This window comes from Scleropages formosus, chromosome 13 (assembly GCF_900964775.1).
Source record: "Scleropages formosus chromosome 13, fSclFor1.1, whole genome shotgun sequence".
In the NCBI taxonomy this organism is placed as follows: Eukaryota; Metazoa; Chordata; class Actinopteri; order Osteoglossiformes; family Osteoglossidae; genus Scleropages; species Scleropages formosus.
In genome coordinates, this window is record NC_041818.1 from 7,570,328 (window position 1) to 7,594,088 (window position 23,761).

Here is a 23,761-nt window from a genome sequence, read left to right on the forward strand (position 1 = left end):
TAGCAAAGGGTCGGTTGAGTGGCGAACAGGACAGGAACGAGGATCCATGGATGTGGTCGGGAAACGAAGCGTAGAGTCAAAAACCGGAGTACATGAACTGAGAGTTAGCGATGCTTGTGAATGAAGTGTCACGAGGAAGGGCGGTTGTCCCTGATGAGATTCCGCAAAGGTATGGGAGCTGCGGAGTATCTTTTAAAGGGTAGGGAGTTAGTCAGGTGCTGGACCGGAGTCGGGTGCTGTCAATTGAGTTGTGGGCGTGGACATGACAGTACCAAGATGACTTACAACAGTGTGCTACTAAAAATTATTTGCCCATTTATACAGCTGAGTATTTTTACTGGAGCAGTTCAGGGTAAATACCTTGCTTAAGAGGACTACAGCACTAGGTGAGGTTTAAACCAGTAGCTTCTGGACCTTAAGGTAGCAACTCTAACCACTACACTACCAGCTGCCTTACAGACAAGATACTGAGAAAATAAAAAAATTGTACATAGACATAATAAAAAACAAGAATAAAGTGTTAAAATATTCAGCAGTAGTGGTCATAGCACAATCTAAGAGGTTTCAAAAGTTGGTCAAATATTACAAAATTCATTCAAGTTTCTCTACAGGTCAAGTCTTACCTTCTGTAGTGGAAAAAATGATACACGTGAGTCAAACACCATACAGTATTTGTGAAAGGAGCATCTGGTGTGGATCTAAAGGGAACAAATCAAACTTTTTGTTTGCTTTGTTTTGCTGTATTTATTTCTTGGAGGAAGTTTCGATAATTGAATGATCATTGCTCCAGTGACCCTGTATCCTATCATATTCCTAAATAAATATAGCAAAGTGCCCAGAGAGGCATGATATTAAGAACAGTCACTGGAAATATCCTATTAAGATATACTTAAACAAGGCAAATTCTGTGAATAGACTAGAAGTAAACAGAAGATTGCTTTTATTTAAAATGACTCAACTTCTATTGTTAAAGTTAAAAGTAGAACCAACCCAGTCCTTTTTAAAATTTAAATGCTCTGCGAAGTCAATTTTGGTTCCTTGTAATAATGCAAAAGTTATTTTTTCTTTATTTTTGTAGATCTTGGACAATAATACAAAAAATGCATTACAACAACAGAAGGAAGGAGTTTCAAGTGCAGTTAAAAAAAAAGCCGTAATTTCAATATACTGTGCTGCTTAAACAAAGACAACGCCAACATAAAGTTACTCAGTCAAACTGAAAGCAGAAGGAAAGGATGAGAAAAAAATCAGACCCAGGCTTGAAATAGTAAGCTATGAAGAACTGTAATCCCCCAAACCCACCCTCATCCCTTGGCCCAAACAAACCCATGGGCCACCGCTTATGCTTCAGGTGCCAGACAGAGACTACTCAGACCTACTCCTTACCATCTGCAGGCACTGCAGCCCCCCAACGCCCAGGTTGCCATGTCACTCCTTGGCAATTTTTCTTCTGCCTTTACCTGATATGTACATGGTCCTCAGCTGGATTTAACACATGAACAGTCAGTGATTCCCATTCTCAGTCAGTGGCCTGTGTACATGTTCGTTTCCCTGGCTACAGCTGATACAGAACAGAATGTGACGGCTGCAGCAGCTCGCCATATGCACATGGGGCCATATGGATTAAGTAAAACTCTGTGGATGGAATATGATAACTCATTATGTGAAGTTACACAAGCCCCCAGGTAGGGTCTCCAGCTCTTTCTGTCTCTAAGAGGGGTGTTAACACGTATGGCTGTATATGTAATATTTTTGATAGTTTGAAAGAGCTCATTTAGTGTCTGTTGTTCACGGTGTGCTATTTGAATGGTGCATTGGCATACTCATTATGCCCTCTTTTTAGTCAAAAAGGGGCTATTTCCATATTTACTAAAATTATGACTGAAATGGTTAGACTCAAAGAAGAAAGAAATTGAAGCAAAATGTCTAGAATCAGAATGGCTTTCTGCATGATGTCTAGTAATGAACACCGATGATGTTGAAGTTAAGCAGATGTATTGGTTATTAGGTTATTAGGGTGGCATGGTGGTGCTGCAGGTATCACTGGGATCTCACAGCTCCTGCTGCTGGGCTCTGCAGTTGTTCATGGGTTCCGATCCCCTTTAGTCTCTCAGCATTTTGCACCTTCTCCCCCATTTTCTGTGTGAGGTTACACCCGCAGTAACAAAAAAACATGTTTTGGGTAAAAAGGTGGTTCTAAAGCGGTCCTGCAAAGACCACCTTGAAAGACACTGTATCAGGAAGAAAAAGATGCAGTCAAAGGAATAGACAGGGAGGTAACACCCAAAAATGGACAGGTCTGACCTTTTCCATGTCCCAGAAAGTCACAGTGTATCATGATGGATGGAGGAAGATTGTAGGAAAGTCATTGGTGGTAACCCCATGGCCTTTGGGTCAAAGGAAATGATACTAATGCTGCTGCTGCTTCTGCTGCTGATGATGATGGTAATGATAATGATGATGGTGGTGGTGGTGGTGGTAACAGGGGGACAGCTGGTAACATAGCAGTTAGCGTTGCTGCCTTTACATCCAAAGGTGACAAGTTCAAATGCCATCTCCAGCCATACCACCCTTGAGCAAGGTGCTTACATTTATTCATTTAGCTTTAAAACAAGGTACTTACCCTAAAACTGTTCTAGTAAAATTACCCAGCTGTGTAAAAAGTTTTGGTAGCTTAACATTGTAAATCTCTGTTAAGAACAGCATCAAGTTTCATCACCTTGTGTTTCCAGATAACCTCCAGATCACTAAAGCCCTCTACTGAACAAGTGGCCATTGATAGTGGAGGGATGGATGACTTTTCGGAGGGTCACGATTTGCCATAATAGAACTAATTTTATCCAAACGTCTGATAAATGTTCCTACAGAAGGACTGATGAGGTAAATACAGGCACAGCGACGCTAATATTCCGGTGTTTTCGAAAAAAAAGAGGGTTTTATTAACCTTTCGTGAGCTCGATCTGCAGTCAGAGAATAGACAGAGGAGCTGAACGTCCACAGTCGTCCGGTGAAATCGTGGACTTGTTAATATAAACTATGGCAGTTTTGACAGCAATCTGCTACTACTTGCTGTATTCTGTGTATATAAATAAGCTTTCTAGGCCACACAATGATTCCTGCCAGCGCTGCACGGACAAAGATGTCGGCTATAACACATTCTAACCTGAAGATGGCGGTCTTGCTGTTTACTGTTAACACGCATGCCTCCTGGGTAGGAAAACTGGACACGGCGACAAGATTGAGAAGGAAAATATCGATCATGCCTTTTAAAAGCGTGCATTTGTTCGCACGGCTAATGTCAGCCGTCACGCTCGCGGTGAATTTGCCCCAAATAGCGCTCAGTTTGATGTGACCATTGCTCTTTCTGTGGTAGCTGGTTCTGTAGGACAAAGGTGATGTTAGACTAGTCTCAGAGGACTCGTGGACCGCAATGTCTGCCTACGTGGTGTACCTGATCTCTGATCGGTTTTTATGTTTTTCTCCTGATGACAATTTCTCTTGCCGCCAAAGGGGATCTAGCAGAAACGTGCAGATCGAGGGTGCCGAACCCTTTACCCAGGCAACCCAGGGCGCCAGGGAGGCTGCAGAACCCCCGGATCCCACCGAATCCTCCGTCATGCTGGTAGACGAACGTGACCACCGCAAGTCTCCAGGACTCCACATCCTAGAAACCCCATTAGATGGGCGCTTGCATAGTCGAGCAGGCCTGGTCAAATATAAAAGTGCTGCTAAGTAGAATAACTCTGCGGAGAACAAACTGATTAGATTAGACTATTTACACAAGCTATCTCGCATCGAGCAGCAAGGCGCTCACTGAATCCGAAAACAAAACCGTAGCCGTGTCACTAACCATGCATGGCAGTTTGCTTCGTGTGCATATTTAGAGTGAACTGATTTCACGGCGATCTCCTTGAAGGACGATAAAGAGAATAACTGTCAGCATTTTATGAAAATGTGCATTTGATTTTTTGCTTTTAAAACTCAGTTATATACGGAAGGTGAGCAGCATTGGTGCCAGTGCACCATAATTCTATATGCTCATGCTATACTCATGTCATGTAGGCTGAGTCATATGGTGGTATGTGACAGATTGGCTGTTCTCATGTATCTGCATCCAAATCTGTCCTTCTCTTGAGATAATGCACTGTTTGTTTTGTTCTCTGTCACTTTGGAGAAAAATGTCTGCTAAATGAATACATGTAACTTATTACAGCACCTGGGCTGTGGTTTCAGATCCGGGTTCCCATCCCCACTCGGTCTGGGTGGCACAGCGAGTAGCGCTGCTCTCTCACAGCACCTGGGTGGTGCAAGCAGGCATGGGTTTGATTCCTGCTCAGTCTGTGTGGAGTTTGCATGTTCTCCCTGACTCTCTGTGGGTTTCCTCTGGGTGCTCTGGTTTCCTCCTGCTTCTGAAGATATGCTGTTTAGGTGGGTTGGTGACTCCAAGTCACCCATAGTGTGTGCGTGACAAAGAGAGTGTTTTTCACCGCTATATGGATGAGTAACCCATTGTAAGTAGTGTATCTAGCAGTGTAAATCACCTTGGTGAATAAGGTGTGTGGGCTGATAACACTACATAGAGTTCGTTGGAAGTTATTTTAGAGAACAGCGCCTGCTAAATAAAGTAAACGTGCAATTTTTATGTTTGCCCTCCACTCACATGGGTTTCCTTCTGCAGTCCAAAGACATGTGCAGAAGAAGGCAATGGTAAACCGCTGGGAGGGTGCACCCTCCCAGACCGCAGGAACCATGGGAGTAGTCAGTCACCATGAGTTGAGCTCCCCTCAACAGCGCTTACTCTAGTAAATAATATCTATGCTATGATTTGTCTGTTTGGGCCACTGAAACATCCCTGTATGAATGTTTCTGCTGAACTTGGTGTAAAGACTACTGCAACATCTCCACTGATGGAGCAAAGTGCTGGCATTCCAGCGGATGCGGAGATGACGTAGGCACTCAGGTGATCTCTGCTGCGCTTCCATTTACTCATTTGCTGACGCTTTTCTCCAATGTTAAGCTACTTACAATGGTTTAGCCATTTAACAGAGCAGCGCAATATTTACTGGAATAATTCATGATATATATCTTGCTCAAGGGTGCTACGGGAAGAGGTTGGATTTAAACCCGTGTGGTCCGAGCCAAGGGCTGCAGCTAGACCCGCTATGCCACCTACTGCCCCACACTGCTGCCTTGGGTCCTGTTTTAAGTTTTATATTTGAAAGAGGCATCTGGAGGCATCCTGCCTGCACATCTCCGCTGTCATCCAACTGCAACAAGTGCGGAGAGGTAGCAAAGCATTTCTTCGGCAGCCGTGCAGGTTTGTCCCATGTGACGTCCTCGTATTTGTCCAGGTGGCGGCAGCACTGCGCAGCGTATTAGGCCTGCGTGCTTCACATCTTTATTATTTTTTTTTCCCTCCTCTTCCTTTCGCTCACGGCCTTCCATCGCGTATGCGAGGCGAGAGAGAGCGAGAGGGCGAGGATGGCGGGAGGGAGAATAGCGCGAGGGAGGCGCTCGTCCTGTGCGCTGGCCAGGCCCTCCCACCAATCGCTGGGGTGTCCCCACCTCCTGGCTGTCTCAGCGCTCTCGCTCTCTCTCCTCGAGCGCGGCGAGTGAGAGGACAAAAAAAGGAAAAGTGGTGGGGCCGAGCAACTGATCAGCAGCTTCTGTTTTTGCTGTCAAACGCGCTCCAGCTGCGCGGCTGTGACGTGCCGAGCTGCCGCCGCTGCCGCCGCTGCCTCCGCGCACGAGATCCCCTCCTCGAGGAGAGGGCCGCCGGGCAGCCCCGTGGAAACACCTGGCAGGAGCACCTGACCTGCACACGGGTGGAGGCACCGAGAGTCGTGCACGTGTGCGCAAACACGGACCGAAGCGCGTGCTGACGCTCGCGCTGCTCTGGGAGCCTTGACAGTAAACAAGGGGGACACATTTGGGGAGGGGGGTGACGGTGGAGCCCTGTCCTTCTGCAGCCAAGGTGGGCCGCCATGTCTGACGAGGATTGCCGCTCGCCGATCGGCCTGGACTGCTGCAGCTGCTGCCTGGACCTGGCCAATGGCTGCGACACGGTGACCGGCCGTCCGGGCCATGCCAGCCTGGGCAGCCCCACCGTCACTCACTTCCGGCAGTTGCGTGACCAGCTGGTCTTCCAGAACCTCAACACGGACAAGCTGAACAACATCATGCGCCAGGATTCCCTGGAGTCGGTGGTGCGTGACCCCTGCTACCTACTCAATGAGGGGATCTGCAACAGCAACATCGACCAGACCATGCTCTCCATCCTGCTCTACTTCCACAGGTAAAAAGGGGACGGGGACACCCACCTGTTCTGCACCTTTCGCCGAAAACGCTGGCTTTGACTCATACCGTGAGACCGCTGGCTGTCTCAGCCACGTTCTTTATCAGTGTGACACCCTTAGTGTTTCCCTTGTAATGATACTGCTATCTGGAGACAATGACAGCTCTCGCTGAGCTTTGAACACCAGCTCTTACTCTCAGTCTAACATCTCTCCGACTAACTGGTTCTCTGTTAGAGCGCCAGCTCCTTGCACCTGCACACCTACGCCATGCGTGACCCTCCATGCATCTTTGTCGGAACGTTAAGGACGTTTCCCCACAAATATGCAAAGCACAAACCACGAATAACCTCATTAATAGGCAGGTAATGAATCTCATTCTGAAACTTTAAATATCCCAAACCAGCCTGGAAGTGAAAACAGCTGAGGGTGGAATTGTAATTTACAAAATATGTGACAGGAGGTTTCAAGTACAGATAAGCGAAGGAGATTGTACATCTAAAGATATGATAAGAGTGCCATGTTCTGATAACACGTTTTATTAATTGATTTATTTCTGCCGGAACGAACAATGAAAATGAAACGAAAACATTCCCATTATTTATCAGGTAGAGGGGGTGCGGTGGCGCAGTGGGATGAACCGCAGTCCTGCTCTCCGGTGGGTCTGGGGTTCGAGTCCCGCTTGGGGTGCCTTGCGGCGGACTGGCGTCCCGTCCTGGGTGTGTCCCCTTCCCCCTCCGGCCTTACGCCCTGTGTTGCTGGGTAGGCTCCGGTTCACCGTGACCCCGTATGGGACAAGCGGTTCTGAAAATGTGTGTGTGTGTGTGTATTTATCAGGTCTTTCGGTGCTTGTGTTGGTTGTTGAAAATTGAGGGAAGTCCTGACTTACTCAAGTTGAAAAGGTGGTTATACTGAAACAGTAACGGTCTACATCAGAACAGGAAGCAGCGCATTTGTGAGCCCAAAAATTTTAACTGCAATATGTGACGGTGAGCAGGCGGTTGGAAAGTGCGACGGATATGAATTTACAGTGGATTAAAGGAGAGATCAGAAATGAATATTCTTTCAGGAATTGGTACAAATCAAAGCTGTGCTATTTTACACTGTGCTGCCAGGTGTTATGGGTTTTACAACTGAAGGTACTGTAAAACAATAAGGAACATCTCTTTCTGTTGCCTCTGAAGCTGAGAAAGCTTTAGTACGTTTAAGTGGAGGGGAAAAAGTTCCAAGACTGAATGACAGCATGATGTGTCGCCCCGTTTTTCCAAATTGCAACGCAACTTTTGAGCAAGATGTGTGTGGACTCATATAGAAACAGCAGTGTTTAGCACAGCTGTGACAGTGTGTCAGTCGTCGTTGATATTATCCAAAATAGCACAGCGGTGACACGGTGGCACAGCGAGTAGCGCTGCTGTCTCACAGCACCTGGGTAGTGTGAGAGGATGTGGATTCAATCTCTTCTCAGTTTAAATGGAGTTTGCGTGTTTTCCCCGGGTCTGTATGGGTTTTCCCTAGGTGCTCTGGTTTCCTCCCACAGTCCGAAGAAGTGTGAATGACAGAGAGAGTGTGTTCCACTGATGTGTGGATGAGTGACCTATTGTAAGTAGTGTATCTAGCAGTGTAAGTCACCACGGTGAATAAGGTGTGTGGGCTGATAACACTACATAGAGTTCATTGGAAGTCACTTTGAACAAAAGCATCTGCTAAATAAATCGATGTAAATGCATCACCTTTGATCTGTAATTACTTGAGAACGTGCAGCAGTTCTGTCAACACCGTGCAACTATACGTTAACAGTTTGCTGAAATTAAATTGAAAAACAGACCAAAGTGGAATGTTTTTCCATACCTTAAAGTATCCATGAAACTCCATATTCTCATACTGCCGTCCTCTTTGCAAAATTAAATAGTACGCAAAATATGTTTTCTTTTTGTTATGCTTGTTTTAAAACCAGATTTAAGTTTGCAGCTGCCAATGCATTTTAAATCGGGCTTTATTTATATTTTAGTTTTGGTAGTGTGTAGTTTCCCTGCGATTATCACTGTCAATCCATTTATCGTGAAATAGCACAGCAATGACCTTTAACAACTGAAACACTAATAAAAAGGTTTCTGCAACATGCAGTGGTGAAACAGTGAAAAGTATTCTTCGGTGAAGTCAACAATAAGTGAAGGGAATTATTCCGTTTTTTACACACCTTCTTCACTGTTTTAGGAAAAATCGTAACCTTATTATAACACTGAGAGTCACTTGGTAAAAGTGGCCAACTTTTCTTGCCCTATAAATATTAAAGGTTGGGTCAGGACTCTATATTTATGATTGTCTCAACTGCTGCTTGTATGTCCAGGTACTGCAGACAAAGGTCAGACTAGTGTATCAGTTGTGCATTATAATCGACATTTATCAGAGAAACTGTCGTACTGTACAAATTTTGCACTTATTGGAAAGCATATTTGCCACCTGACCTCAGTGCTGTTATTAAGGGCACTTTTGTAATGACTGATGTATTTCTCCCTGTGGACCACTGACACATGTTCAGCATCAACGGGTGGACTTCTGGGTCAATATTACTTCACTGCTGAATGGTAGGGCTCTGATTTTGAAGTGGTCTTGAAATTGATTGCTGTTCTCTTCCCTCCGCACTGCTTTGTCCTAATGCACTGCTGTGTGTTCAGCCTTTGCTCTCAAGTTGAGTCCATTCGACACTATCAGCTCCAAGTGTCTTTCTGGATTTATTGCAGGGACTTATCAAATGAACAGGGCGATTGACAGCACTTTGTTCCAACAGGAAAATGAAAACAGCTCTTTCTTGAGTTCCAGCTTGTTCGCCTTTCATCACATTCGCAAGAAATCAGTTTTCGTGTTGCAGCTTGGCAAGGTGGGGCAGGCTAATAGTAATAATGCTGATGTTTACGATGATGATGATTATGATGATGGTTCCTCTTTCTAGACAAGGACATTTCTGTTCCTAATATTATCTTAATGCTTCATTCCTCAGACCCAGGAGGTCCAGTGTTTTCTTTCAGCAGACACTGCAGGTGGAAAGTGCTATTCTGAAGAAAGGAGGCGGAAACACATTTACTACATCTTTTTCCTAGGGCAAGTTGCTTTGTGCTTGCCTGATTGTTATGTAACACATCGCTCTCGTTCAACATCCTCTGCGATGGCTATCAGCGCTGAGAACTCTATTCCTGCTTTGCTATCCGGGCGGTAGGTCCAGCCCAGAGACCCTTGATTTGGGCACAGTGCACATTCTGTATTTGTTTTGTTTGGTGATACCGCAGGTGTGGTCATCTTATAAGACCTGGAACAGGGTGTAACTAGAAGTCTTCGGTAAGGCGTGGATGCTGCTGCTGTTTTTTTTGCCTTTGTACACCCAAAGGTACTGAATAGCCTCTCCTGGAAAAAAAAAGAGCAAGACTTGTTTGTTTAATGTGATGAAACGTCTGAAGCTGTCTGAGGGCCAGCTGCAAACCTTGCCGTGGTTTCTGCTCTTCATGACTGGACCTGATTACCACAGATCGTCTCCAGGGCGTTCCCCCATATTGCAGGCAGCTGGCCAGATGTCTTCCCCTCCTCTCTGGCCCTTGATTTGCTCCAGCGTCCCAGAACAGGAGATCTGAAGACAAGTCTGGCTGACAAGCTGGACTGTCTGCTTGGCCTGGCAAGGAAATGAAAGGAGCGTTTCTTTGAGTATGTGGCTCGGGTGCGGTGTTGTGAGGAATGGGAACATCAGTCGGTACAGAATGGCTTACACAACAAGAAGGGCACCGAAATACAAGTACATTTCTATATCCTCTTCCCTGAGCATGATCTTGCAAATCATGACCAGACATACAAAATAAATCACAGCGCTCAGAAGCCACAATTTACATGTGTATTAATTACAGGAAATTGTGCAGCTGCTGCTGCTGCATTGGGGGTTGCGGTGGCACAGTGAGTTTGGCCAGGGCTTGCTCTCTGATGGGTCTGGGTTCGAGCCCTGGTTGGGGTGCCTTGTGACGGACTGATGCCCTGCCCTGGGAGTGTCCACTCCCCCTTCAGCCTTGTGCTCTGTGTTGCCGGGTTGGGCTCCAGCTCACTTCAACCCCATTTGGGATAAGGGATTTCAGGATGTGTGTGATTTGTGCTGCTCACATGGTTGAAAACCACATGTGAACAGGACTGATGTCAGTGATGAAACAGCACTCCCTGGCCAATTCTTACTCCTCTCCACACCATTATATCAGGAAATGATCACTGACCCCACAGCCATACTATTGACTCCTGGTTTCTTTCGTTTTCCTTAGCAGTTGCTCTTATGCACAGTAATTGTGATCTGTACTGTATTTACCACACACTATCTATAGTTCGCATGGCCAAATGTGCCTATTTAGTGGGGCTAAATTTAGTTAATCATTTTGCTTATCCGCAGCAATGCTGGTATCAGGATGTTGACTGGATTTATTTGGTACTTTGCTCATAGGCGTAACGACAGCGACCTCCCCCAGCCTTCTGAAAAGCACACTTGATTTGTTTCTATTTTTGAACCTTAGTGATATGGTTGCCTTGTGCTCACCTGTACATGACTCAGTGCCGGTGCCTTCCAGACTGCACTGGAGAATGTCACACCCTTCACTCCCATGTCAATACACACACTGCGAGAGCTGTCCAACTTTCGAGTACACCCAGGGCTAAGCTCTCGAGATCCCCATTGTTACCGTCTTGTCCCTCAAACTGGTCTGGATGGTGACAGGCTGGTATTACAACAGACTGCGGGTTAACGCTCGCTAGAAATGTTCCAAAGCGCTGTTCTCAAGATGATCTGACTATGTCCTGTTTAAATATTGGCGATGGTGGCGAGAAACAGGGAGGGAAGAATTGCAGGGTGTGCGGAGCAAACTGGTGCAAAGCAGCTGGGTCTTGTGGAGAGCGGCTGCAAGAAGAGGGCAGGACAATTTGAGCGTGCCGAGGCTTTCCGTGTGAGCGTGCGCAACATGCACACACACGCAACCGTGGCCAGGATTAGGGGCTGAACCATGTGACTTAGAAATGCAGATGAGGCATTTTGCCTCAGGTGTCTGGAACTCCCCACCAGCACTGGGCACACCGGTATGAGTTTTGGCCCGTTGTAGCTCCTCGCAGGACCGAATCAATCCGTCATTGGACTTTCAGTGACTTTGCAGGACGCTACCGTGTGGACGAGGCTTTTAGGCTCAGGGTTTCACGTGGAAAATATGGTGCTGGTTTTGGAATGTCTGTTACCAGCCACTTGCGACTGATTTACAATAAGGAGAGGGATGTTCCAGTATGTTCCTGTATTATCCGGCGGGACTGCGTCCTGCCCTCTGGCTCGGTCAATAAGTAGATTAGGACTGAAGAGGTCAAAGTGACAGTGTGAAAGTGCTGGATTATACTTGCTTACTTTGTGCTTTGGTAGAAATAGGGAGGTGTTCTTCATGCATGTGTGCGTGTCGTGTTATGTGCACGTCACGAAGAAAGCAGTCGAATAAATAACAGTCCATTTATGACCAAAATGACCAAATTAAGTAATCCTGAGTCAGTTTCTGAGGCTTCAAGACAATTTGCAAGATATATCTTTGGCTCACAGCTGGCCCATGTTTTGTTGAATATTTTGCAAAGTTTCAGTTTTGCCCTTTCCAACTTGGCGTACAATGTACTGCGGTGTTTTGGTGTAGAATGTACCATAAAACATGAAATATAGGGCAACAGGTAGTACAGTTGATAATGAATACAAATGTATTACCTGAAGGTTATTGGCTGGAATCCCAGAAAGGGTCTTGCTGCAGTAGCTGGAAGAAGGGACCAGACCCAAACTGCAGTAGTAAAATATTAAATTATTGCAAAATATTAAATTATATCAATTAGTCTTGTTCTAGTTTAATATTTTAGTAATATTTAGTCTAAATATTATTAAACAGAACCGGTGTATTCCGAGTTCTTTTGTCCTCCTGGCAAATTTTGAGATACACCTAAAGCTTCTGAGAACCTGCTTTGTGTCTGAAACAATGATAAGTTCTGAGAAATGAGTAGGAGTCTGGATCAGAGCACACAAAGGGAGGATTACATTTCATCATTAGTGCCCTGACACCTTGGTACTTAATACCTTCCACCACACCCTGTTATAATAAGCAACAGAAAGGTCATGCCGAGACTAAAATGAAGCCACCATAAATGTCACAACTTATTTCAGACAAATCAGGTTATGTGCCCATCATCATTATCCTTCTAAATGCCCTGTATCTTCGTTGAAAACAAAATTAAATTCAAAAGTATTTCAAATAATGGTAGGATTATTGTAAAAGTGAATATAATGTTTCCACAGCATTAAAAAACGTTGCCTTTCTTCATGAAGTTGCAGTTCTTGCAGTTATATCCATTGAGATCAGCAATGCCATTCAAGTGGACCACCAGGTGATATCTTGCTGAATTAAGACATTACTGATATAAGCAAAATTGTAACACCTAGACACGTATTAAAATGTATTTTAGGAAAAATGTCAACAATAGACCACATATCAATTCACAGACATTTCTCATCAGTTTTACTTGATTCATTAATTTTTTTATTTTTAATTACATTATAATGTTACTGAAAAATTGCATTGGAAATTTAAATAACATTCCTGCAATGTACTAACTTTTTCTTTAATTTTGGAAGAAGCAAGACTGAAAATAAATTGTTGCCTACCAAATGCAGTCAAAATAGCTTTGTGATGTACACTTCATAATATGATTTCATTGAAGCTTGCAATTGGATGTGTTCTCCTGAAATGGGAGAATTCGATTTACACTTACAGTGAACTTTTCAGACATCTTAAAAATGGGAATTTACATAGAAATTCAGTTTTTTCTACAACACATTATTTTTTTTAACATATACCAAAAATGTGTGACAAAGACAAGACTGTACATGGCTGCTTTTTTAAACTATTATTTCATCCGCAAGACACCAGTTCCATCATGCTGTGTGCAGACTGTTCCAGATGCAAACCAGCAGCCCTTGGTGACATTAATACAGCTGAGCGTACAAAATGGTCCTGCATGGAAGAAATGTATATTGATGCTCTTTATTTGTCGTCAGTTTTCTTGCTTGTTGTTATGCAAACCAAAGTCATTCAGTGAGCACCTGGGTGAGTTTAAAGTAAAAATAAATTTAAAAATAGAGTGAAAGTCCCCTCAAACAAACATGTACCATATCAAACAAAAGGACAAAGATGGTTTTTTTTAAAACTCCTTAGATCATTCAAAAGTTTGCCCCACATCCTTTCAAAAGAAATCAAATTTTAATTTTCCACAATTTCATACCTGCTTTTACAAGTCTGCTGGTGACTTTCCGAGACGAAATTTACAGCAAAAACTGATTTACGTCCACAATGGTTCACAAAAATCTCAAGTATCTGTTACACCAAGCAATTTCAAGACTTACCTTAAATTCTGTACTCTTGTTATTACAAGAGGTAAATGCTGAACTAACGAAATAAATGTGAAGCACAGCAGCTGATGGGGATTTATGAACATATGGCGAAGCTGACCTGGTTTATCTCGTTCATCCCTTTTGTTTTAGATGTCTCAATCAGACGTTTCGTTCTGAAAGATGGGGTACGCACAATACAATAAGGCTATGTATCCTGCCCAATTTCCCAACGAATTCTGGACAGAGGATTAAAGCAAAAGCAAAACATTAGCTGAGAACAAGTAGATTCTTCTGCTTCGCCTGTGAATTTAGATACAAAGAACAATCTGCTGTCACAGTGCCGCCAATGGAGCCGGCACATATTTGCCTCTGCACTGCTCCATCATCAGACAAAACCCCAATTCACTGTCCTTCAGCTCTTGTTTGAACACATTGCACATGGGAAAAAACACAGGTTAACAGTGTTCTTATGGGAATCCCGTTCAATAAAATCCCGATAGCAAAAAAAGGGATGGATCCTGGAAGGAAGGTAGAAAAAAGCAGTGGGCGGCTGCTCTCAGATCTGAAAGTTGTCGGTTTAAATATCGCTTTTACTTTACATTTATTATTTTTGCATATGCTTTCTCCAAAGTAATCTACAACTGAGACAACAATTAAAAAAATGCATTTCATCAACTGAAGGAGAGATTTGGATGCAGACACATGATTCTTGAGAACAGTCATACACCACTGTATGAACTGATGTATCTTTCGCGAGTAGCTGCATATAGGCTTTCCATTGTCAAAAAATTTTTATTGCAAATTGTTAAACGTTACAAACACATACATTTTAATTGAGCACTTATGAGATGTTTCTTCAGACCCTTGTTGAATGTAGAAAGAGATTCAGCAGTTTTTAGTTTCGGGGGGGGTCACTGCATCACATCGGAACCAGAACCGAAAACCTTTGTGCTTTTGATTTTGGGCCTTTTGTGCGTGGGACTGTTAAGCAGGCAGAGGTGAAGGAGCATAGCAGTCTGGCTGGTTGGTGGGTGGTGAGTGATCAGGTCTAGGTATTGCAGAGCAGATCCATCAATGGTTTTGTAGGCCATAACCAGAGTCCTGAATTTGATGTGGGCACCTGTAGGAATCAAGTGGAGAGAGATGAGGGAGGCAAGGGGTACATGAGAATGCTTTGGCAGGTCAAACACCTCATACAGCAGTGGTCTATATCAGCTGGAGAGGCTTGATGGCAGAGGCTGGAAGACCTGACAGGAGAGAGTTGCAGTAGTCCAGATGGGATATCACTGTTGCCTGGACTAGGAGTTTCCTAAAGTTTGTTGTGAGATCGGATCCTGCGGATGTGATGCAGCAAGTATCTACAGGACCAGGTTAAGACTTTGATATGTTGAGAGGACAGACTTCAGTCTATCACTCCCAGGCTCTTAGCAGATAAGGTAGGTGAAATGAGTGAGCTGTCCAGTTTGTTAGAGTTTTCCACAGCTGGACGGACCAGCTGAGAGGTGAACACCTATTGCTGTAGTACCTTAAGCAGGGTACTTACTCTAAACTGCTCCATTAAATATACCCAGTTGTATGAATGGCTAATTAGTCGTGGGTAGTAGCTTAGCGTTGTAAGCCGCTTTGAAAAAAAGTCAGCTAAATAAATAAATGTAAGAACCCAGCTCAAAATCCTGTTTGCTGAGAAAGACCATATGTGAAAAACCATTGAGGTGTGGGATTTTATCTATCACTGAGGTCTTGGATTTCGAGCCCAGAAAATGTTAATGAACTCTAGAGTCCCTGGTGGGCCAGACTACTTTGGTATGGATGGATATGATGTGGAGCTCTACTCTGGAGTTAGGGATCTGAGTAGATTTGAGGTTAGGTGCTGGTATTCATGATGGGATGCTGCTAAGGTAACAAAGCAATACAGAGGAATAGTTCCACCACATGCCACCCTTTATCTCCACACCATCAAAGACATGGAATACATAGACAGTAAGTATCTACAAACAGGTGACTCAAAGCATCAGCCCACAGGGTACTTGCGGTTTTTGCAGGTACAGCTTCAATAACTATTGGTTAGAAGGTATCTTGTTTATTACAGTTGTAACACTCCCCTTCCCCAGAAACACCCTGCAGTATCATAATATTCCAAAAATAATTATAACAAAATTATTAGATACATGCAGTCTGAATCACATAAGAGAAGATCTCTCAGTAGTCTCATCAATATTTTTTATTGGGTCTTATAGCTAGAGATCATTATATGTGACATACTGACAAACACTATGTCCTCTTTTTTAAAAAAAACTCACTCACACACACAGTCTGAACCGCTTGTCCCATACGGGGTCGCGGGGAGCCGGAGCCTAACTCGGCAACACAGGGCGTAAGACTGGAGGGGGAGGGGACACACCCAGGACGGGACGCCAGTCCATCGCAGGGCACCCCAAGCGGGACTCGAGCCCCAGACCCACCGGAGAGCAGGACCCAGTCCAACCCAGTGCACCACCGCGCCCCCCTAAAAAAACTTTATAAGATAAATAAATAAGAAAGCATGGGTTTTCAGAGGAGCGGGCAGGGTGAAGTGGGGTTGTACAATATGTAGAAGTCATTAAGAGGTTATCCCCTGGCAATGTTAAGACTCATTGTAGAGCCTGAAGGCTGCTGGTAGAAATAACTTGAAATGACCAAGGTAGTGTGCAGAGGATTGTGAATCGGATTCTGTAGTTGGCAGCCCACACCGGTGCATACCGCTGACTAAAGAACCAGAAGCCATAGGTCAGGGCAACAGGTTCAACACCATTTGACTACAACTTTACCTTGATAGATATTTTTGTGTTTATGCTAATCATATCCACACAGGTCTCCAGTCATCACAATAGAAAACCAAAAGAGAATTAGGCAGCCACTAGTATTTGGACCCCCAGAGGTTTATTTTCCTCCCCTTCTTTGCAGCTGGGAGTTTTCATTTTTATATTCAAAATCTCTTTTTTAGCATTGCCTTCTGTTTTGCAACACTCCTTGGTACTACGTTCAGTGTTCTCTGTCACCCTGGAGAGATGAGCACTCTGTTAAACTAAGTTCAACTGAATCGAGTTCAGTCGATCTCATGGTCGACCACAGTTTATTCAGTGTCCATTTCTGTGTAACTTTAATCAGGGGATCCAGGTTCCCTCCTAGGACTGAGCCAGCCTTCCTGATTCACTTGTAGAGTCTCCTGGCATTACTTGTGGTAATGCTACTGCCTCAGGATTCCACTCAGTACCAGTCAACACAGTTTTTACCCAGGTTCCTGTACTCACCCTTCCTCCTGTCCCTGATACACCCAACAATTGTCATGTCATCTGAGAACTTCTGCAAATAACATGACTTGGTTTTGTACCTGAAATTAGATACAGTATGTACAGGGTAAACAGGAAGGGAGCAGGGGCTGTCCATTGTGGTGTCCTTGTGGGTTCCTGTGATCTGTCGTATCCAGGACAGAATCAATGGGTGCAATTGTGTTGACAGATGCTTCTCTTCCAGTAGGCCAGATTATACGAAGTTGAGGGCATTGGCGAAATCGGTGGCTTGGTGGCACAGTAAGTAGTGCTGCTGTCTCACAGCACCTGGGTGGTGCAAAAAGACTGGGGTTTGATATCCGCTCAGTCTGCGTAGAGTTTGCATGTTCTCCCCATGTCTGCGTGAGTTTTCGCCCACAGTCCAAAGACATGCTGTTCAGGTTCCCCATAGTGTGTGAGTGACAGAGAGAGTGTGTTCCACTGATGTATGGATGACTGACCCTTTGTAAGGAATGTATCTAGCAGTGTAAGTCACCATGGTGAATCAGGTGTGTGGGCTGATGGTAACATTACATACTATCCATTGGAAGTCACTTTGGAGAAAAGTGTCTGCTAAACAAATAAATGTAAATCACATAACTTCACAGTGCTGCCTGCCTTGTCCATGTGGCACCAAACTTTGTTCAGCAGGCTGATGATGACCTCCACTCCACCGACATCCTGGTATGTAAACTGGGAGGGGTTCCAGTGCAGTCCTGATCAAGGGTTTATGGCATGCTAGGACAGGCTTTCATCCTCTGTGAACTCAGAACCATTGACCCGAAAGTCATTTAGATGTGTTGAACCTTTTTTTCCACTTTTTTGGGGATAGTTACCAAGCAAGATGTTTTCCACAGCTGATCTGCACATGCCGTATGTACCCCAGACTAATATTGTCCAGTTCTGCTGAAAATCTCTTTGAGTTATTTTGCATGTGAATGTTTGCAGTCAGGGAGACTTATGGCTACCATAATGCTAACAGAAAGTCTTTATACCAGCGCCACAAAGAACTTGAAACAAAGACATGAATTAGAATTTAGGCGGAAGTTCCATTTAGAAGACTAGTCACGTTGATGACAGTCACTATAAATGCAGTGCTGGGCCCTCCAGATGTTGGAAAAATAGGGCAGAAAAGCTAAGTAACTGATGCTTCTGACTTTTACATTGCTAATGTTCATTCATGCAGGCTTAACATGATTTTAACTTTGGCTAGAATGCACAAAAAGGGGGTTTGTGGGAGGTTGACATTGCAATCCTGTCCATTCTGATATATACCATGTTATTACAACACATTTTTCATGTGGAAAAGCCACATCAGTTAAATTAAACTATTGCCAAGTCACAGTCAAATTAAGCTCCAGATCTTAGACCTGGCAGCTTGAAATGTGGGTCTTTTGTAAGAATATTTATTTAATTACAGGAGGAGAGGAGTGTTACACATTCATTAGTGGTCCATTAATATTCAGTTTGCCTACAGGTAACACTCTCCTGATAGCACTGGAGGAGTTTGGTAATATGCGTTGGGCAAAGACACAGTGCCCATGTACCTTGTTGGGCTTGGGTTAGGCTATAGCTTCCAAAAAGATAATAAGGCTATCACTACCAAGTGTCCACCCTTTTTTCTTTGGCAGACCTCCATGTTTACCAAAGCAAAGGAGGAAGACCCAGGACCTTGAGAAGCTAGAGGTGCCCTGGCAATATATGTGTAAGATCACACTGCCTTGCAACAACCAGGGATATGTAGGTGACATCCAGTCATGGCAAAGCTGTATTTAATTGGGTTTATAGTTTATAATATTGTATGATTATATTTAATGTATTCATCTGACATGCCACCAACTGCACAGGATAAGTAGAAGTACAACTTTGAATGTTTGGAAACATGAAAGTCTTTGTTTTACAATAGAGGCTAGAGGTCTGAAGTCACCCCCTTCCTTTGTAGCAGGCTGTCATTCACACACAATTGATTTGTTCTCAAATGTTTTAGCCGTGCAAGTCACATGTAGACAGCTTTCCCTGTAAACAACTAAAACGTTCCTATTTTTTCCCTCTGTCTTGGACATTTAATTACTGAACCGCAGTCTACAAAATGCCATTTTATGCTACCACTTGAAACAAACTGAGGAGATGTGCAGAGGAGAAGGCTTTGAGAATGTCCTTTGCCAGAGGTTGTTTCCAGCACTGCAAGCACAAGACCCTTCATCGAAGACGCATTTGTGGTCCCCAGCGAAAGAACACAAGTTTTTTCTTCAAGGAAAGGGCAGTTGCCTCTGAGCCCTGTGCGTGATTTCAGAATGCGTCGGAAAAATTCCCAAGAATGCAGTAAATGCTACTGCAGTGAGTGACTCAACTCGGGAACAAATGCGTGGTCATGGGTTATGTGTTTAAATGTCCTGCAGGGATATTGTGTGCTGTCACCCCAAACACACATCTAAAAGCCTGCAGGAGTGCAGTAGAAACCACGCCACAATTTGATTTAGCAGAAGAACAGCTATGTGTTCAAGCATCCTACGTGAATATATGCACTTCACTTAAAACAGGCTTGTAAAGGCCCTCAGTAAATTTAATAGCATTTATAAGAAATTGACTTTGCATAAATATGTTAATGATAAGGCAGAAATGTAAGCTGAATGGCCTCTACCTTTAGAATGGCATAACCATGCTTACATCTGGCTCTATGTTCTTATTAGAGGTGTGCAGGTAGTGTGAGTGAAAAAAAGGAGTAATGTTGCACAAAGCATCAGTGATGAAGACTTGGAGAAGGGATAGTGCCCATGAGGGAAAGGGCAAGCAGAGCTGGGTAACATATGGCAAATGATGCAAGGAGGCATTAGGAAAGACCTTATCACAACAATCTGTGAAATAATGTACCAGCCTGCTTTTTTTTTTTTATTAATAAGTAGTGTTGGAGGTTAAATTATGTATTGTAACGCTGTGCCAAGACTTGTGTGAAAGTGATCAAGTTAATTGTGCAAAAACGATACGACAACACCCGACCTCTGCGAGAAATTGCAGCACTGCACTGCCAACGTCTGCCGGCTGAATCAGGACACCTCTTGTCTGGTATTGCAGAATCCAGAACTTCATGTGATTTACTGTGAAGCAACAAATCAGTGCTGTCTTCTCTCTTTCAAACACATGCATTTAAATTTAACTAATGAGGTAATTCAATAGGTCCATGACCATCCAAGTTTAACATCAGCGGCCCACTGGCAGATGCTTTAGATTTTCTTCTTTGCCGCTGCCATTGCTGAGAGCTTTTCGGTCACATTTCAGGCTAGGTCTTCTGCACAAATCCATCCCATTTCACAGTGAAATGGCGTGGGAACGTGCTGCTGCCCGGGTTGAAGGAAACTCCAAGAACACTTGCAGGAAGACCCGACCCGGCAGCGCTGGTGTGGCTGTTGCTTTCTTGCGTTGTACTGCATTGTGAGAACATCAGAGCCCACTGCAATGGACACCTTTTTCAGCACTGACAGCTCTGAGGCTCTCTCCTCCTGGAAAGCCAGAGCGTCGCTCCACTTTGGTAATTAAGGCCCTGGCTTGACGACTGAAAAGATTTATTTATTCTGTTTAAATCCCCATGGCTTATTTGTGGCCATTCCGTGCGGAGGAGAGAGCGCAGCTCGCCCACTGCCAAGTTCTTCTGTTTGTATGCAGTTGTTTCTGGCCAGCTTCCAGGACAACACTGCCAGGGCTGGGCGAGAGAAAACAACTAACAAGACGTATCCTGTCGGAGACTTAGCATTTTTGCGCATTGTGTACAAATCAGGGTGGCAGTAGAAGTTACAGTAAATGAGATAACGCAGGAGGCTGTGATAAGCTCGATCAGACTGAGTTTTCGCTGCTGTTGTCTTGAAACCTCAAATGAAAGAGCATCACGGAGGTGAAGGAGGTGTTGGTTCATGTAACACTCCTCAGAACGGCAGTGGGTGGGATGAACAGCAAGAAGAAATATGGAGCACAGTAGCTGAAGCAGATTCAGCGGGAGGGACAACTCTCACGATGAGTCCTGGGTGGTTGTGAAATAAATACTGGCTGTGCCCAACTCCACTTGTGACCCTCCAAAAGCATGGGACACAGGAGTGTGTACAGGGGGCTGTTTAGTCAAGGTGCTCCATGTGGATGCTGTGAAAAGCCCAGAAGCTTCAAACTGACTCCAGCTCTCAAATGAATTCACTGATGGAGCAGATGCCATGCAGGGAGCTGGTAGAATGACTGACTGGGGCTTCTGGGTCTTCAGCATCTGAATCAGGGGAAAAAAAAGGACTTTGGTCTTCACATCTTACCATGTTGTCTGTTTCACAGTGGCTGATGAAACAGTAAGCAACATATGCTCTGTGTGAATCCTTTCCATTTCTGTGTCGATGCTCTGCCTGTCCCACTGCTACTCCTGTTCTAAGAACTGCTGAAAAGAGCTAAAGGTCTGCATCACCGGAAACACACTCTCAGGAAACACAGCCTCTAACCACTGTTCAGGACCATAAGTGTGCTGCCCAACACAGTGGGGCAGGTTCTGCATGCATGCATGCATGCCTGCCCCGTGTCCTCATTGGCCGTCTCCACCCTCACTTCCTATTTGTTACCACATTTACTCTTTCAGTGTTCTTGCAAACTCTATGCTTTTTTAAAAAGAGTTTTCCATAGAACACATCTCCAATGCATTTAAATCCATGTGGTTAGGAACATCCATCCATCCATCCATCCATCGTCAACAAACACTTGTCCCGATCAAAGTCGCGGCGAAGCAGAGCCTAACCCAGCAACACAGGGAGCAAGGCCAAAAGGGGAGGAGACACACCCAGGATGAGATGCCAGTCCATCGCAAGGCACCCCAAGCAAGGCTCGAACCCCAGAGCTGCCACACAGCGGGCACCGGCTGCACCCACCACGAGTTAAGAACATATACAGAAATATCAAGGTTTGCTATTGCCCCCTTAATGTAGTTGATTTTCTATTTATGAGTTTTCAAGAAGAAAATCCGATTTCTAGGCCTCCTCTGACAGTTGACCGTATTCATTCTTTAACGTGTATTCTGCTTTCATTTCCATGCTGAAGATCCCAGGGTTTGCAAATTTGACTGGCTGGCCAGTATGGAAACTGTTGCGTTGAAGTGGGTAGCCCGCTTCAAAGAACTTCGATGGAGGTATTTGAAGGAAGAAATGGGGCTGTGATGTTTTCATATCAGAACACAGACAGGATGTGATAACCATCTGCGGTCTGAGCATGATGTTGCTTTCCACTCTGGTCTCCTTGTGCAGTTCTTGCACTGTGATGCACGAAATAAAGGGAGTCCAAGATTTATTCCATAAGACCACACCTTTCTCTTCAGCAAGAGCCCACATATTTCCTTAAAAGTTCTTAGTTATGTTTTCACTTTTATTAAGTTTAACAGAACAGAGATGATGACATCTAGGGAGAAAGACTTCGTTTATCAGTTTTTTGCAAATCCCAAGCAGAGCCTTGGTAAAATCTTCATAACTTGGGGCCTGGTCCACTAAAGACAATGTGACATGGCTAGACACACTTTTTTGTAACCGTTTATTGTGTTACAAACTGTAAGCTGTTGTCTTTGCCGACGTTTTCCTCTAAAGTGATCAAAAACGTCAATCTTCACTCCAAGGTAAGACAGCAGCACCTATTTTTTGATGAGAATCAGCAAACTGCTGGTTACTTACTGTACAGTATGCTTTAAACACTTTGCCACAATCTGCTATGAATAAAAGGGTGTAAAAAGTTTGCTTTACAGTGTAATGGTAGCAAGAAAATAAACTTTAATGGTAACCATACAGTGACAAAGACTCATAGCCAGAGTGATGTCTCTTCACAGATTCTGATGAACAGTATTTTGGTGGGGGTGACGTGCCTCGAAAGTCTTCTTACCTTTTGAAAATGCAGAATCATTTCTGAAACACCTCTTTAAAGCTTTTCTAGTATTATTCCTGCCATGCTGGGGGAAAGAGAAAACCACTGCTGTTGACGATGTACCTGCGGTAACCACTCTCTGCTCCTTGTCATGCAAGTGTGTGTGCACATGTTTGTGGTTTGCAGAAAAAAGTCAGACTTGTTTAGTTTTTTATTAACTTTTTGCATAGCACTGTCATGGTAGAACTGTGAGGTGAGAGCAGGAATGATTTTGATGCAATGTGAAGAAAGCTTAAAGGAATGCTCAAAGTCTGAGGAAACCCCATGATGCCTTTAATTTGCATACTATAACACTCATATTATATTGTTATTTCATTATATGCTTAATAGAAATGCCCAAATCAAGAAACATATTTAAAAACGATTGGACTTAATTATTATTTTTTTTTCAAAATTGTGGTTACAGACTTTACTAACAATTTAAATACAGTAATGTGTCACTGTAATGTTACTTTTAGTTATGGAATCAACAGAAAAGTTTCAAAGGAAAATCATTCAGAATATTATTTCCTGCTTCTCTCAAGGAACAGCAATGATACGCTGGGTCTTTTCGCCAGCGCTACAGATCTGGAACGCACAAGGCACTGGCTATGTTAAACACATGCTAATTATTCAAATGAATTAAGCATCCAAGCAGAGAACTGAGCGCAGGAGTGCAGCCAAACCTATAAGCGACATTCACAGAATTGGAACTCCAGCAGCCAGGAACTTCAGTCTTTCATGTTTACCGGTGTTACCATGGAGACCTCTGCGAGATGTGTCAGAGGACCCTCGTTGAGCCTTTGTTCCGGAGAATTAGCATGCAACCAATAACGTCC

At 44.0% G+C, this 23,761-nt stretch overlaps 1 protein-coding gene across 1 annotated transcript in view; it reads left to right on the top strand.

Annotated features, from left to right (window-relative positions):
• Positions 1-5,589: 5,589 nt before the first annotated feature.
• Positions 5,590-23,761, top strand: part of tsc22d3 (TSC22 domain family, member 3) — a 45,965-nt gene continuing 27,793 nt past the window's right edge. Inside the window, exon 1 of the mRNA XM_029257395.1 lies at positions 5,590-6,295. Within this exon, the coding sequence (XP_029113228.1) occupies positions 5,985-6,295 (311 nt within the window). The 5' untranslated portion in view covers positions 5,590-5,984. The remainder of the gene's footprint in view (positions 6,296-23,761) is intronic.